Source organism: Phodopus roborovskii, unplaced genomic scaffold (genome assembly GCF_943737965.1).
Source record: "Phodopus roborovskii unplaced genomic scaffold, PHOROB, whole genome shotgun sequence".
NCBI classification, from domain to species: Eukaryota; Metazoa; Chordata; class Mammalia; order Rodentia; family Cricetidae; genus Phodopus; species Phodopus roborovskii.
In genome coordinates, this window is record NW_026125665.1 from 1,171,151 (window position 1) to 1,187,137 (window position 15,987).

A 15,987-nucleotide genomic window follows, 5' to 3' on the forward strand; every position below is an offset into this window, starting at 1 on the left:
CCTCCCCGTGCGCTGTGCCCATTGCAGAAAGTCGGGAAGCGATGGGGACAAAGACTCCCATTGTTGTGTGTGTGTGGGGGGGCTGAACCTTAGTGGAGTCCCCGAGCTGCGGTTCGCGACTTCCTACAATTCCTGCTTCATGACACACCTTGATGGCCCGTTGACAGGTCACAATCCTGTCCCGCACACATTCCTCTCTCCCCGAAGACCAACCTGAGTTCTGCCGGGTCCCATTGTCTTTCCCAGACCCCCTAGGTTGCCCCGACCAACTCCAGCGTCCCTCGGAACCCATCCAGCCTCGGGAACCATAGCATTTGGATCTTTTGCCAGCTCCGTCCAGTGACAACTGCTCCCACCCCTCTCCCACAGCCTCAAGGTGACCGGTCCCTACCGGCGTCCGTACTGGCCACCACGCAAGGGTTTCATGTCCCCGAGGCTCTCTATTCCCGGCATATCAATCCTCCTGTCCCAGGAGAAAAGAGGAGCCCAAGGCCACTTGGGAGGCGGGAGCTGCATCTGGGGCGACCCAGCCTCAAAGAAGGAAGGTTGTGCAGAGACGCCTGGGAAGGGTCTTTGGACCCAGCCTAAACGGTCCTTCGTGCTTTCTGCAGGACGTCCCTGAAACTTCAGTAACACTGTGGGTTGCTCCTCCGCTGTGAACCGAGGTCCCAAGGACGGAAGGCAATGAGTGTTCAGGGTGTCGCTGGGGCCCGACCCTCCTTGCGGTTCACTTTCCCCATTGCCTCATTGGTCACACTTGCCCCACAAAGGAGGGGTGAGAGGAAGGGAGCTTTCTGTTGATGACAAAGGCACAAGGAAAGCGTGGTCCCTAAAAGCAGCTGCGCGCAGCCCAAGACAGGAGACTGTCCCTCAGCGCTGCCAGAGTCCCGGTCCTGGAGGAACCAAAAGCGCAGCCCCAGGGGCAGGCACCGGGCTAAGGGGCGCAGAGCTACGGAGAGGGCACCAAGGCTTCGCATGTTCTTGTATTCTGGGCTGGGGTTCAAGGTCCGGGTATGGGGAGAGGCTGAGGGAGGGATTTTGGGAGATGTTTGAGGATGGGAAGGGAAAAAGATGGGAGTAAGAACACCATGGGAAGAGGATGGGGTGGGGAGAGGCTGAGGACCGGGAAATGAAGAGCCAAATTATGGCTGCAGGCTCTGTGTCTTGCAACCTATTTTTAATTTTTAGACAAGGCCTCAAGAAGGCCACGTTGGCCTCGAACTCCAAACTTCTCTGCCTCCACGAACTGCTGGGCTGCGAGCTCGGCAATTCCTGGGCCTGGCGGGGCCGCGGGACCAGAATGCCGGGCTCTGCTACAGTACCGCGCGGATCCCTTTGTCTCGGGCGACTCCGCCGCGTCCCCGCGCGGAGGGGAACCCCTGCTCCCGCGGCACATGCGCACACCCGCCCGGCTTCCCCGGGCAGCCCCCGCGTTGTTGCCATGACGACCACGAGGGCAGGAACGTGGGGAAGACCCCGCTGGCAGCCCGCCCCCGCCGCCCTCGCCCGGAGCTCCAGTCTGGTTCGAGCCGGTTTTCCCGGACCGCGTGGGCTCTGGGGCGGTGGAGGATTCCCCTAGTCCCCAGTGACTCGCAATGGCTGGCGCATGCGCGCAGGGCATGTCCCCTCCCAACACATACACACACACACACACACACACACACACACACACGGAAAGCCCAGGTGAGAAGAGCAAATACTATGCGCGCATGCGCGTCGCGTGATACGGCGCGCTAGTTTCCTTGGCAACTACTCGGAACTTCCCTTTGTCACCCACTCCTGGAGCCGGGGATTTCCCCACTGCTAGTGCGCAGGCGCAGGCCGGGATTCCAGAAGATGAGGTTTTTCTACAGAACAAAGACTGTCGCTGTTTGGATCATTTTTATTTTGACACAATGTCTCTGTATTTGGCTCAGCCTGCTTAGAACTTATAGCAATGCTCCTGCCTCAGACTGGCGAGGGCCAACTCACATGGCTCCGGTATTTTGTGCGGGATCTCGCGCGCGAGCTCTCCGCTGCTCTGGAGTGGACCCCACGCCCTTGCCCCCTCTGCTGGTTTCTTCCGCTGTCACCAGGAGAGTCCTAACTGCGACGCCCTCCCTAGCGTTCCCAGTTCCACGGTGACTCCGAAAGCAGGGTGTGGCGGTGCATCAGGCCCCAGCCCCAGCAGTAGGGACGTGGAGGGAGAATCCGTTTAAGGTCAACCTTGGTGAATCAGACCTTGTCTCAAACTACGACTTTAGTTTTAAACGTTTATGTGTATATTGTTTTGTCTGAATACACATATGTCTGAATGTACATCTGTATGTGAATTACGTGTGTATCTGGTGCCCTAGGAGAGCTCAGGTCGTCGGGTACCCTGACACTGGACTTACAGTTGTGAGCAGCCATGTAGGTGCTGGCATTGAACTCGGGTCCTCAGCAAGAGCAACACGTGCTCTTACCTACTGAGCCAACTTTCTAGCTTCCTGAATTTCTTTCTTTTTTCTCTCTTTCCTTTTTTAAGAGGTCTCCATAGCCCAGGTTGGCTTTGAACTCCCAGAAATCCTCCTGCTCAGGGTAACTTTTCGTAAGATCTTAGATGCAGCCAAGGTTAATGCAAACACCTTTTTATGAGGAGCTATCAGACCAATTTTGTAGTTGAGACACCGGAAGCCAAAAGCATGGTGGGCCCCTTTGCCTCGTGTTCATGTGCCAGTTGCTTTGTCGCTGCCACACCCCTTCATGGTCCCTTTCTATTGCCTCCCACAAGGATCACCCAGGCCTTTTCCAGAGATGCCACACACCCTCCAGCCCTGTTCTCGGGGTTGTCCATTGATGAACTGCCTTGCTTCGGCCTTGTCAGTCATTATTTGGTACTCCCTACCATAACCCATTTAGACTCGCGGCCCAAACTCCCACGAGTGCTGGGGTGGCAGGCGTGCACCCCCATGCCCAGTTCTGGAGCTGGAGCCCAGGGCCGCACACATGCAGCTAAGTGCTGCCTGCCACTCAGTCATGTCCCTGACCCATCTTGCTACACTAGGTTTTACACTGCTTTCTGACCCAGAGTATTTTTCAGCTATATCATTTATGAACTCCCTCTCCCTTTAAAAGTAGGCTAGGCCTTTGCATCAATGGGTCCTTCTCTCTTGATGGGATACAGAAAACCTCACTTCATGAGATTTACATTTGATCAGAACCAACCTCCTTCATCAAAGGGGGGTACCTTCGGGAACCTCCACCCTTCTTGGTACATGAAACTGATAGGTCTTGAGGTGACACAGTTGCTGTGTAGGGAGAATCCAAGAAAAACCTGGGCTGAGAAAAGACGAAGTGGCAGGTGACAACCTTGTCTATGTAGGGTGTTGTAGGACCTAATAAATTCCCCCACCTGTCCCTGTCCTTGTATCTTTATTTCCCCATGATGGGCCATCTTAATGTCCTAGGACCACTTCAGGAAGTGCTGCTGACAACTATGTCTGCCCAGTGCACCTATTATCCAACCATTTTCAGGGGGACATGGCCAACCTTCCACACACTGGATGCAGTTTGCACTGCCTACACAAGCTTGATGCAGCTAGAGAAAGCAGTTCTGATTTCAAATCCTATACTCTTCCCCCTCATGGCCAATCCCTGCACCTGTCAGGTTCAGCTGCCCTAGTGCCTGTCAGCTGGGAGGCATCTGCTGTGGGAAACCTGCCTCACACCTCAGGCTCCCGGTGGGTACAACCTGCAGCTCCTCCTGCTGCTGTGTGGCTTCAAGGCTTAGCCACCTCTCCAATCACCTGCTACTGTCCTGGGGGCTGGCAGATATGAAGCAGTGGTTCGGACATGGTCATCAGACAGCCCCTCCCTTCACCAGTGGTCCCCACCACACACGTGGACATGGGCCTCAGGCAGCCTCTCCACAACCTTTATTGGGCGGATGCTCAGCCAGGCTCCATAGGGAACATGGGCTGGGTGTCGCTCAGAGCAGGGACCCTCTGGATTATTGAGAGTGACAGATAATGCAGCCAGAAGAGCTCCAGGATCAGAACTATCTGGATGCCCAGGCAGGCCTGGCTGGAGGAGGACGCCTGGACTCACAGGAGCTGGAGCTGGACAAACTGTACTTGGACCTGGTTTCATCACTTGGGTGCATTAAAGGGCAATGCACGTTGGTTCATGGGGTTGTCGGGGGAGCGCAACCACTCCTTCTTCAGCAGCTGCTTCAGCTGCGACAGCCGCATGTTGGGGTTCTCCTGCTTCAGCCTTGGCAGCTGTACCTCCTCGAATGCGGTGAAGGCTGCGCGCATGCGACGCTCGGGGTGCCGGTCTGCATCCTCTGCCACACTATGAAGCCTGGAGTCAGCGCCCAGAGCCCAGGCCTAGGCCCCGCCCATGCCTGCACAGGCCCTGTCCCAACCATGCCTCCTGCCCCAGGCCCTGCCCACCTGAGCACTGCTATGGCATCCTCTACAGTGCGAGCCTCCACGCTGCCCTCTTCCTGCATGCGCCGGTTCAGGTTCTCCTCCAGCGGTAGCTCCAGGTGGCTCTTGGCCTTCTCCACTGCTGAGGACATGGACCGGATGTGAGCACGCAGCTGTGGGCCAAGTCCTTAGGGGTGCACCACCCTCAGCCCTGTGCGCACCTGGCTCCACTCGCTGCTCTCTGCGCAAGGAGTCCTCAATCTGCGCGCGGGTGACCTTGGCGGGTGCCACCCGAGGGGCTTTGCCGCCCTTAAGCCGTGAGTCCTCCTCCTCCAGCAGGCGCTGTGTCTCCTTCTTGCGTTCCAACTGTTCCAGGCGTCGCTTCTCCTTTTCCTCCTATGACAGCAACAGGGTCACCATGGAAGGCCTTGTCTGTCTAGATACCACCTGAGGCCCCAAAGATGGTACCCAAGCCGGTGGTTGATCCCTTCCTCTCAACCCCCCAGGGCACCCTTGTGCAGTTGGACCAGGAGAGCTAAAGTGTTTCACAAGGGTACTACTCCGTGAGCCTCCGCCCCAAATAGGAAAGCCCTTCTGGGTTCACAGTCAAAGGTATTTGAGGGCAGAAGGCCTGGGCTCAGCTGTATGCCCGTAGCTCCCACTCCCAAAGAAGGCACAGTTTCGTAAAGTTCAAAGAGCCCAGTACCAAGTGGTCATCATATTGAGTGAAACAACAAAAATCTGGTGATAGTGGTGTGAGCCTGGGGTACCCTGAGCTGCAGAGGAAACTAAGGCAGGAGGAGTGGCGGAGCACAGCATCCCAGGCCAGCCTGGGTCTTGGAGACTTGGTCCACAATCCCCAAAGGCTAAGGAAGCTGATACTGGGCATTTTTCCAACCCAGCTGAGTAGACCTGCTGAGGGGGCCTGGGTCTCTGTTGCCACCTAGTAGGCTGACCTGTCAGCACTGCCCTGAACCGGGTTGGCACCTGGGGTTCAAAGGTAAACTTCTGTCAGGTCCTCTTCAGCTAGCCGCTGCATCTGCATCCCTGCATGGCTACCTAGAGCTGGCCACAGGACGCCACCACCCACCTTGCGCTGCTCCTTTCGCATCACGTGTTTGTCCTCATCCTTCCAGTAAGCATCTTCCAGCTCCTTCTGTTTTTTGGCATCAGCTGCCGCCTTGGCTTCAGCCCTCCGTGCTCGGGCAGCTGCCGACTTGCTGTTCTCGCCCTGGAACTTCTTGGGCATCCCTCAGCAGACTGCAGGGAAGACACTGTTGAGGGGGGTTGGACCGCGGCCAGCACCCATCCCATGACTTACAACGGTTTTTTAAAGACAGGGTCTTGCTATGTAGCCTAGGTTGGCAGGACAACATAATCCTCTCTGATCCTTGATCTACATTCCCTCTCTGACTTTGTCCCTGGAGACACTTCCTGCTAACAGATTATACGCCATGTGGCCTCTCTGTCTGGCTGTTGTCCCTAAGCGTCGTTGTATTTTTAGTGTCCGAACCTCATTCACATTCCTTGTGGAGTGATATTTTACAGTAGCATATGCCGTATGGAGTGTATCTGATCTGCCCCTGGTGTCCATCCACTGCAGTGCAGCCCTGCAGACACCTCCCACTGCCATCTGGGAACCCCATTTTAGGCTTTGCCTATGGGAAGGTACTCGCTCAGATATCACAGCGGATCCCATCAGATGAAAGGGTACACAGCTGCCTTGGACAGGCACTGTACAATGACTGACTCAACCCTAAGGGCCCAGAACCTTAACCGTGGGGATGGTCAGTCACCCCCAAGGAAAATGCACAAGTTGAGGAGTCTGGCCTTGGGGGGAGCTATACTGCTGTGGTACCAGGAGCACCCCTCTTCCTGTCAGGCGGGGAGGGGTATACCTGTAACCCAAACACTTGGGGAGGCTGAGACATGGGGGTCAGCCATTTAAGGTCAGCTTGGCTACACAATGAGGCCATATCAAAAAGTAACCAGCACTGTATGGCCCAGGACCACCAGGACATTAACCACCTTCAAGCCTTCTCTCCTTATAAAGTGCCCCCTTTCTGACCCTATGCATCCATAGCCATGTCTTCTATCAGGAGAGGATCCCCTTCAGACAGCTGTGTGGCAGAAATGAGGCTTTATGTTTAGAGGTCTTTGGAGGTCCCAGTGGTGAGTGAATCGAGAGGATGGCAGGGCTTAGGACACACTCCTATCTGGCTCATGAAGCCCTGTTCAGCCGATGGGGTTAGTGAGGGCTAGGATAGCCACTGTGAGTACAGCTGGGTGTGAACTCTGTTTTTGAGAGCTGGCTACATGGCCAAAACCATTCCTTTGGTAGCAGTAGTGTGGGCCTGACCTACTGGCCAGAGATAGCCCGAGACGGGACAGACATGAGGACAAGTTCATGTAGGGCTCAGACCTGGCTCCTAAGCACTGTCCTACTTCAGACAGTCCATCAGACAGGGACAGAGCAGTGTGGTCCCCTCCATGGCTCTGTCCCTGTGGCCTAGGCACTCCTGTGTGCCTTCGTTCCCTCATCAGGGACACTGGATTCTGACAGACACATCCCGCCATGGGGCAGGCACCAGAGCGCCTGCATGCACAAGACACTCCAGCTGGACCCCAAACCCACTGAGCAGGCAGAAAACGGTGAGCAGTAAAGGCTCTCTGGGCTTGCAAGGAACATGTTCAGAAAGCAAGGCCACTCTCCCAGACACCGCGGGAACTTAGGCACCCAACTCCACCCTGTGGTATCATGGCAGTCCCCGAATCTTTTCTAGTGGTAGCCAACCCTGACTGTATTTGAGTCTTCAGACATCGTTCAGTCCTGTACCTCAGGAAATTTCCCTCCTCCTGCCTCAGCAGTGCTGGGTGACAGATATGCAGAACCATGCCAGGCTTACCCCTTCTAACCCAGTAAATGCCAGGGTGGGCGTGGTGGCCCATGTTGAGTTCCAGGCTAGCTTGGGCTATGCAGAACTGCCTCAAGCAGGTGTGGGCACATCGAAAATGCCAACCGGAATTTTCTCTATAAGACATTTGTTAGGGAAGCATTTTTCTCTTGACAGAGCCCAGTTATCTTGCCCTGGCTGGCCTGGAACACATAGTCCTCTTGGCTGAGTGACTACTGTGTATTTATCATTTAAATCATCGTTCCCTGCAGGTTGGGAGCATAAAGAAGGCCGTATGCAAAGGGTCCTCACCCGGAACCAGATCAAGTGCGCACCACCACCTCGGCTTCCGGACCTACAAAAACAACCACCAGAAAAGACGTTTCCAGGCCGAGCATCGCGGGCGAACGCCTGGGATCCCACCACTTGGTAAAGCTGAGGCAGGAGGACTAAGCTCGAGGTAGCCTAGACTACAAAATGAGTCCAGGGGTCCAAATGATCCCACTTAAAAAGTGCCCGCGTCGTTCCCGGTGACTGCCAGGCCGCGCGGCAGGTAAAAAGGTCGCGAAAAATGCCTCCTCCTCCAGGAAGCCCTCCAGGCTCCCCGCGATCTGCCACGCCTGAGCGCCAGGAGCGTCCACCACTGGGCACCCCATCTCCGGATCTGCCTTCCTGGCGGGAGGACCCCAAGGCCGAACCGCGCCCGCCCAGCCAGCCCCGCAGTCCGGCTCCGCCCGCGCCGCAGCCTCTCCTACCTCTTCCCCCGGCACCAGCCCGGTCGCGTGTCAGTGACGTCGCCGCGCCTGCGCACTCACCTACCGGTGGCGCTCTGCTCGTGACGTTCTCCGGTGCCGCCATGTTGGTAGGGGTATACTGACAAGCTAGCTTTCCACTAAGCCAAAATTCTCAACCGATGTTGCCAGCTTTCTTCTATTTCAAAGAAAACTATGTCTCAGATATCATGTCATAGTTTTGTTTTGGGTATTGATGGATAAAAACGGAAGATAAAGCTACCCACCCTTAACAATGACCCTACCAAGCTGGCCGCTGCCCGGAGTAAAGATGGCGCCGCTGGCGTCACATTGGATCTTTCGTTGCCAGACCGCCAGGGGGCGTCTGTGACCCACGCGGGCATGAGGCCTGGCCTTTCCTGGGCACTTAGCCGATCAAATGGCTACCCCAGCTCAGAGTAAAAGGGAGAACAGCATTCTTTGCCCCGCCCTGGTGGGGAAACCGAGGACCAAAGGGAGTAGAAATTGAATTAGACTAAAGTGCAACCGACGTAGCAAGGCATGATTTCCCAGCACAAAGGAGCCTAAAGCAGGACAGCAAGCTAAACAGTGACACTGTCTCAAAACTAAATGAAAATAAATTAATACTACTAGGTTTCCTGTGTTGCACTCATCAGCCTCTCCCTTATTGTGAAGTCAACTATAAATGTTTATTCTTTTTTCTTTCTTTTTTTTTTTTTCTTCGAAACAGGGTTTCACTGTGTTGCTCTGTAGAACAGGCTGGCCTGGAATTCACAGAGATCCTCCTGCCTCTGCCTCCCCAGTACTGGGATTAAAGGCGTGTGTCACCACCGCCCGGCTATTTATTCTTTCTTTATTCATCCACTCCACCTAATTTTTCTTTTTTGACACCTGTATTGCTTCATCAGTAATTAAGTGTATCTTAGTATGTCATACTTCAAGTGCGTACATCCCAGTCAGACTTACTGCCACTTCAGATCGTCCTTGGAGTCTCTGTGTGTCAAGATGGTAGTTTCAGAGGGGTTCAGTTTCATGCCCCGAGGAGGGAAGCGTGCGGCTTTCAGTTAGGTTCCACAGGATAAGTTGAGTCATTTTCCCAATGGCATCTTCCTCACGCTGCTTGGGACCTGAATCACTCCAGGAACCTCCCTGCTCTTGCACCTGCCATGGCTCCCGGTTGCCCTGCAGATCTTCCTCTACCGCCTCGCCTCAGAGCGCCAGCCTTCATCGTTTACTGTCCAGTCCCAACCCCTCCAGTCTCGCCTGGTCCTGCCTGATTCTGCTTCCCCTATGACGAACTGGAAACCGAGGGCCTGCGGACATTGGGGTGTTGTTTGGCATCCGGAAAGTGGGGAGACACAAGGAGAGGGAGAAGCTGAGACATCCTCCCCACGCCATACCATAGGCGGGATCCATCTCTACACTCACTGTGGGGGGTGGGGAGGCTGGGGCACAACCCCCCACTGTCCCCGAAGAGCAACTCTTCCAGGGAATTTGACTCAGGTGAAGGCCGGATGCTGCCTATCTGGAAGGAAAAGGGATTCGGGGAATTTGCATCTGGTATGAGGTGCAGAGTGACTAAGAGAGGTTCCCGAGGCGAGGCTAACCGGGATGCGGGCGTGGACTTCAGGGAAGAACCGCTCTCCAGTAAAAGATTTTTTAAGTTTTTAAAGTTCCATTTTCCTTGAGGTGTGCACGCGCTCGCGCGCCGCCTCCTGGCCTGGGTGCAGATGTGGGGGGGGGGCGGTCGGAGGACACCTAGCCGGTCCCCTCACCTCGGGGAGAGGCAGAATGTGTCAAAGGAGGGGCCAGGCGCAGCCTGGGCTATGCTCGCCCTATACATGGAAAATGACTAGGACATTTCAGGTTTCTACCTGGGGAGAGAGGGGCCTTGAGCACTAGAAACTAACTGTAGGGGTCCCTGCTCAGCCAGGTCCCTGGGTGATGGTTCCCTCCCATATCAGGGTCCCATGGTTTGTGCCCCATCCTTCCTCCAGTATGGGGCGCAGAGATCAGATGGTACTTTCCAGGGAGATGCTGACCTCAGGTTCCTATTTTAGGTGTTTGAGGAGATCAGACAGAGTAGACCAGACTGGCCTGGAACTCATAGAAATCCACCTGCCTCTGACCGCCACCACACCTGGTCTTGTTTGTTTGTTTATGGAGACAGAGTACTATGTGGCCCAGGCTAGACTAGAACTCACTATGTAGCCATGGATAACACAGAACCTGCCTCCTGTCAGCTGGGATGGTAGGCAAGCCCCTATGAAAGGAACACATCCGGTTGGTGCAGTTCCAGGTGTCTGACACCATAAGAGGCTTTAAAAACAAAACAGAGTGGAAAAGATGGCTCAGTGGGGAAAGGTACTGCACCCCAACATCCAGAGCTTATCCCCGATCCATGTGGGGGAAGTTGAGAAGGACCGGAAGGAAAGAGACACAGTTGTCAACATGTAACTAAAGTTGGCTTTCCCAGGTACTTCAGAGCTACAAGATCACCATCTGCAGTGATGGGATGAACCCCAGACAAGGACCACCTCCTTCTGGGCCAGGTCCTGCAGGGCCTCTGTTGCCGTGAAGACAACCACATTGTATGCTATTCAAAGGAAATTAGCCAAAGAATACCAGGTGTGGTAGCACAAATGCACTAGGAAGGCTGGAGTGGGAGGATTATCATGAGTCTGAGACCAGCCTGAGCTATATAGTAAGACATATTTCAAAAAAGTGGGTTCTGGGGCTCAGTGGGTAGAGTGTTTTCATGGACAAAACTTGAGTCCATATACTGGATACATGGTCACACCATCTGTCACCCCAGGACATAGGAGTCTGAGGAAGGAGGATCAGAAGTTCAAAGCTTGCCTTGAATTTGAGGCCAGAGGGGGCTACAGGAGACCCTGACCCCCCAAAAAAAAACAAAGAAAGAAAAAAAGCAGTGATGGCTCACGCATTTAACCCCAGCACTTGAGAGGCAGAGAGAGGCAGGTGAGTTTGAGGCCAGTCAGGGCTATAGAGAGAAAGAAGAAAAGGACTATAAAAAGTGCTGTTTCTGCTTCAAGTGACAGAAAGGCCGCTGTCCTTCAGTGAATGACAACATCACTTGGTACGTCTGGGGAAATGCAAACGTTTGTCCTGATAAAGTCATTGCCTGTGTTTGCTATTAAACTTCTTAATTTTATCTAAATGGTAAAGTTCATGTATGACATTGCTTTGATATGATGATAAATTTATAGTTTGTTTGAAGACAGAAACTCAAGCAACTGGGGTGACCTCCTTTGGTTGATGTTGAGACAGGTTCTCTCTGTGTAGAGTAGGCTGATCTCAAGCTAAGAGATTCTCCAGCCTCAGTCTCCTGCGGGGTGAGGATTGAAGGCACATTGCACCCTAATTATGGTGGGGCTGGAACCCAGCGATAGGCAAGCACTCAACACACTGTGCTACCACATTCTTCCTGCTGTCATGCCACCACAGCACTACCATGTTGTTGTTATTATTATTATCATTATTATTATTACTTTGGTTTTTTGAGACAGGGTCTTTCGCTGGCTTTGGAGGCTGTCCTGGAACTAGCTCTTGTAGACCAGGCTGGTTTTGAACTCACAGAGATCCGACTGCCTCTGCTGCTAGTATTAAAGGCATGCACCACCACTGCCCAGCTTCACTACCATGTTTTATAAAGTCAGTTTTGATGTAAAGGTTAGGCTGTCCCCAAACCCTGAAAAGCTGCCCCTGTAGGAGGTGACAGAAGTGGGTTCATACCCAGCTCAAAATTAGTCATGCATTTTTAGTTAAATACAGACTGATCAGGCAGCCAGCAGGCTCAAGTTCCCTCCCACAGTCTGGTGTGGCATGTAGATATCGCTAAACACCAAACACCGAGTCCCCTTGTCATAGCACAGCTTTAAACAGCAATTAACAGTGGGAATCATTGCATGTGGTTTCCCTTCCCTAGATCACAGCAATCCTGGCAACAGACATGAATCAGTATACTTCAGTGGTACCACACTGGCCAAACATGATGACAGCCTAGATTGGGACCACAGCACCTCAAAAACTAGGAGGAGGAAGAGAAGGAGGGGAGAAGGAGCCACCTTCTCTGACAAGCACCTTGGAAAACACCTTGAAGAATCTATATGCTCCTCCCAAAAGGTACATTTTTCACACACTTGCGAAATTCATCTGCTCAAAATCAGGTCTTAATCTTCTGCACATGAAACACACTGAGGTCATGATGCCTGGGTCAGCAAGCCAGAACAAACTGGGTTATCTTCGCACAGTCAGCAGGATCCAGAGGCCCAGGTTGCAGTGAGGAGAGGTGGGGTGCAGGTGGGGCTCCACTTAGGATCCCCCTCAGGGGCTGGATCTGTACCTAGGTTCGTCCCAAGTAAGGGACATTGAAGAAAAACAGGAGAGGATGGAGTCGGTTCCACTAAAATGAATCCCAAGATCCAAACAAGGCCCTGGTAAAGGCAGAGAGAGACCCTGGGCAGCTTGATCACTGCACCAGAGGCCTCCTCACAATCCCTTTTCTTTCTTTTTTTCATCGGAATTCATGTAATTGTTGTGGTTTGCTGTTTTTCATTTTAAAGACAGTGTCTCTCATTGCAGCCTAGGCTGGCCTGAAACTCATGGCAATCCTTCTGCCTCAACTTCTTTAATGCTGAGATGACTGTGTACACAAAACCTGGCCTTAATTTTATTTTGTTCCTATAGGTTTCTTATTTTTGAGACAGTGTTTTTCTGTGTAGTCCTGGCTGTAGACCAAGCTGGTTTCAAACTCACAGAGATCCACCTGCCTCTGCCTCCCAAGTGCTGGGATCAAAGGCATGTGCCACCACCCAGCTGTTATTGTTTTCTATTGTGTTTCTAAGTTATTGGTTTGTTCATTCTCTGTGTGTGAAGCCCAGAAGTTGGCACTGGGCTACTTTCTCCCCCCTCTGCCTCCTCCTTTTGAGGCAGGCTCTCTCACTGAACCTGGAGGTCACCAATTTACCTAGACTGGCCAGCCAGCAAGTCCCAGAAGGACTTCTTGCCTCTCTCTATGTCCCCATGCTGGGATGATAGTGGCATACCTGGCATATTTTGTTTTTAAAATGGTATGTGTATGACTGTTTTGCCTGCATGTCTGTCTGTGCACCAAGTGCATTCAGGACTCACACAGATAAGAAGAGGGTGTCAGGACCCCCTCAACTGGAGGCCCAGGTGGTCATAGCCACCATGTAGTGCTGGGAGTCAAACTCTGTGGAGCAGCCAGTGCTCTCAACAGCTAAGCATCTCTCCAGCTCCTAGGTCTGGTGTATTTGATTTAAGCTGATGTAAAATGAAAGTTACCATGGTGTCCAGTCCACAGGAACTTGGCATCTTCTCTTCTGAGGTCCCCCCCAACCCCTGCCAAGTCCCAGAATGTTCCACTGCCAAACTGTTGGCAGTCACCCCAGCTCTAGCCTGTTCAAGTTCAGTAGAGTCACTCACTCTGATGACTTCTGTGCCCTGTGTCACCCAGGGTCTTATGTGTCAGTTTCTTCCCAGAGTCCATGATGGGAATCCCTGCAGATTCCTGGTCCCTTGGCCGAACACTGTGCCTTGTGCTGGTCCCTCCTCAGTGACCCCAGATTCTCATCTGACCCTGAGGCCTGTGCAGCTGCAGCCCTGCCTCAGCCCTCTCCTCAGCTGCCCTGCGTGACTCACCTGCAGGCATCTTGTCTCAAAACAAATGTTTGAGAAAGGACCAGATCCAGCAGCCACCCTGGAGCCTGCTGTGAGGTGGGCTGGATGGGCATGAAGCCCAGCATGTGGCGAGGCCCCTAGGGACACAAAGGGAGGCCAAGGGCTGTTTGCTTTCTGGGGTTGACCTCTCTTCTCCTCTCAGCTGCAATCTGCTGCACTGGATAAGATGGGCCATACATGATTGCTGATAGGGGACAATCTGCAGACTCTGCTGGCATCAGGAGGGTATCACCAGGAACCTGTGGGGTCTCTTGTTACAGGCACACCTTCAGCAGCGGAACCTGGGGACATCTCCAAAACAACCCCACCTTCTTCCTTCCATTTTCTTTTCTTTCCCACCCTCCTTCTCTCTCCCCCTCTCTTTCTTTCTTGTCCAGCTCAATAACTGTAAATCTTGTTCACTTTGAAAGTTTTTTCTTTTAAAAGTATTTATTTTGGCCGGGGGTTGGTGACTCATGCATTTGATCCCAGCACTCAGGAAGCAGAGGCAGGCGGATCTCTGTGAGTTCAAGTCCAGCCTGGTTTACAATAGCTAGTTCCAGGACAGCCTCCAAAGCCACAGAGAAACCCTGTCTCGAAATATGTGTGTGTGTGTGTGTGTGTGTGTGTGTGTGTGTATGTGTGTGTGTGCACTTGTGTGCCTGGAGCCTGCAGAGAGAGGTCAAAAGCTCCGGGATCCCCCGGAGCTGTGAGGCACCATGTGGGTTCTGGGAGCCAGGTCCTCTGCAGGAACAGCCAGTGCTCTTTGCCACTGAACTCTCCCTCTAGCCTGTACAGCTTGTCTTTTTATTTTTGTTACAAAGGAAGTGGTGGGATTGTTCTTGAGGTTGGCTAAAAAGTTCCAAAGCCCTAGTGTCACGTCCCATGTTGGATGAATTCAGGAAAATAATTTACACCACCAAGAAGCAGACAGTACTTTGTGTCATCACTGGGCTTGAGGCTCAGGGATCAGGGGCTTTGAACTCTAGGCCAACAGCCTGGCCAACCACTGTAACCAGTGCAGCTCCAGTCAGGGACACACAGTCTGTCCTAACTACCACCTGCATCCTGGAGATTTCAATGGGGCTCCCTCACACATCCTCTATGGCTCCCTACTGCCCTCCTACACTTTCTCCTCCCGGTCCTATTCTTGTTTGGTGCTCTGTGGCACTTCAGGCAAACTTCCTGGGGGTGGCTGGTCTAGAGCTGTACATAGGCATGACTCAATACTGCCACAATGGAGGGCTATAGGATGACAGCCATCTACCTTTTACTCACACATGCCTAGCAGGTACTCTGCAGCTGAGCCTTGCTCCCCCTCCCCCCCTCCCCCAAAGGATGCTGAGTTTTTAGAAAAGCACAAAGCAGAGTCTGGTCAGGCTCTGTGCTCCCAGGGCAACTGTATTTCAACTCCCGCTGAGTAGCCATGGTCTGGCCAGGTATGGAGAACAGTATGGAGAACCAGAGAGGTGCAGCCACTGGCTACAGATCATACAGCAACCTCAGTGGGATTCTAGTGGATGATGTCCTGTGCGGGGAGCCCCAGTTCTGAGGGAGGACCCCAATACTCCCTGCATTGTGAGGCTCAACCTTGAATTTGTTTGGGACTTGAGACAGTTCCAGGTAGCCCAGGCTGGCTTTACATCCATCACAAAGTCAACGATGATGCCTTCAGCTTCTGGTCCTCCTACCTCCGCTGCCTGGGCCACTCAGCTGGGTGGTCGTTGGGTTTCTGCTTCACAGGTATCCTAGAGCTAGGCAAGCCTGGAGCTGATGCTGCCAAGGAACTTAACTACTTCCTGTCTGGTGAGGCCCCGTGTCTCCTGACTGTTGTGGCCCTGTCTCCTCTGTCCCTCCTGTCTGCTGTGGCCCCCTCCATCCTGCTGCCCCAGAGCTAACAGGAATGTCTGCCCAGCTCTTGGCCTCAGCCATGGCTGCCAGATTGGCAGGGGAACCCTGGAGGGGAGGGCCCCACCTGGCCCTTTGGGCAATCAATAGAGTGTGGGCATGAGCAGGAGGTTAGGGCTCAGTGCTCTGTCCTGGAGGGCCGCAGGAGGGTCGACAGAGTCTGGTGAGTCAGCAGGTGGAGCTTCAAGTGAGCTTCTAGAATTTCTATTCAAATGAGCTCCACCACAGGATAGAGCTGTGCAGAACAGCCAGGGGCCTGTATGTGCAAAAATGCTAAAGACAATATTAGAGGATTGAAGCCAGCTGTGAAGGACACAGGGTGCGGGGGGGGGGGGGTTG

The 15,987-nt window shown here is 53.4% G+C and overlaps 1 protein-coding gene across 4 annotated transcripts; it reads right to left on the minus strand.

The window, feature by feature from the left end:
* Positions 1-3,879: 3,879 nt before the first annotated feature.
* Ccdc124 (coiled-coil domain containing 124) lies at positions 3,880-14,882 on the minus strand. 4 transcript variants are annotated; one of them, XM_051178130.1, is made up of 5 exons: positions 14,872-14,882; positions 5,482-5,652; positions 4,613-4,787; positions 4,416-4,533; positions 3,880-4,314 (listed from the first exon to the last, which is right to left on the minus strand). In XM_051178130.1, the coding sequence occupies exons 2-5, from the start codon at positions 5,638-5,640 to the stop codon at positions 4,110-4,112; spliced, it is 657 nt and encodes a 218-aa protein (XP_051034087.1). In that variant the 5' UTR covers positions 5,641-5,652; positions 14,872-14,882; the 3' UTR covers positions 3,880-4,109. The 4 variants fall into 4 exon arrangements, with proteins under 4 accessions (XP_051034087.1, XP_051034088.1, XP_051034089.1 ...); XM_051178131.1 differs by lacking the exon at positions 14,872-14,882 and adding an exon at positions 8,041-8,117 and having other exon boundaries at positions 5,482-5,651; XM_051178132.1 differs by lacking the exon at positions 14,872-14,882 and adding an exon at positions 6,420-6,440 and having other exon boundaries at positions 5,482-5,651.
* Positions 14,883-15,987: the final 1,105 nt, after the last annotated feature.

Coding starts and splice junctions, on each gene's coding strand:
- Ccdc124 (XM_051178130.1), bottom strand. CDS start 5,640: ATGCCCAAGAAGTTCCAGGGCGAGAACAGCAAGTCGGCAGCTGCCCGA. Junction 4,534..4,612: donor AGAGCAGCGAGTGGAGCCAG/GTGCGCACAGGG, acceptor CCATGTCCTCAG/CAGTGGAGAAGGCCAAGAGC. Junction 4,315..4,415: donor GATGCCATAGCAGTGCTCAG/GTGGGCAGGGCC, acceptor CAGGCTTCATAG/TGTGGCAGAGGATGCAGACC.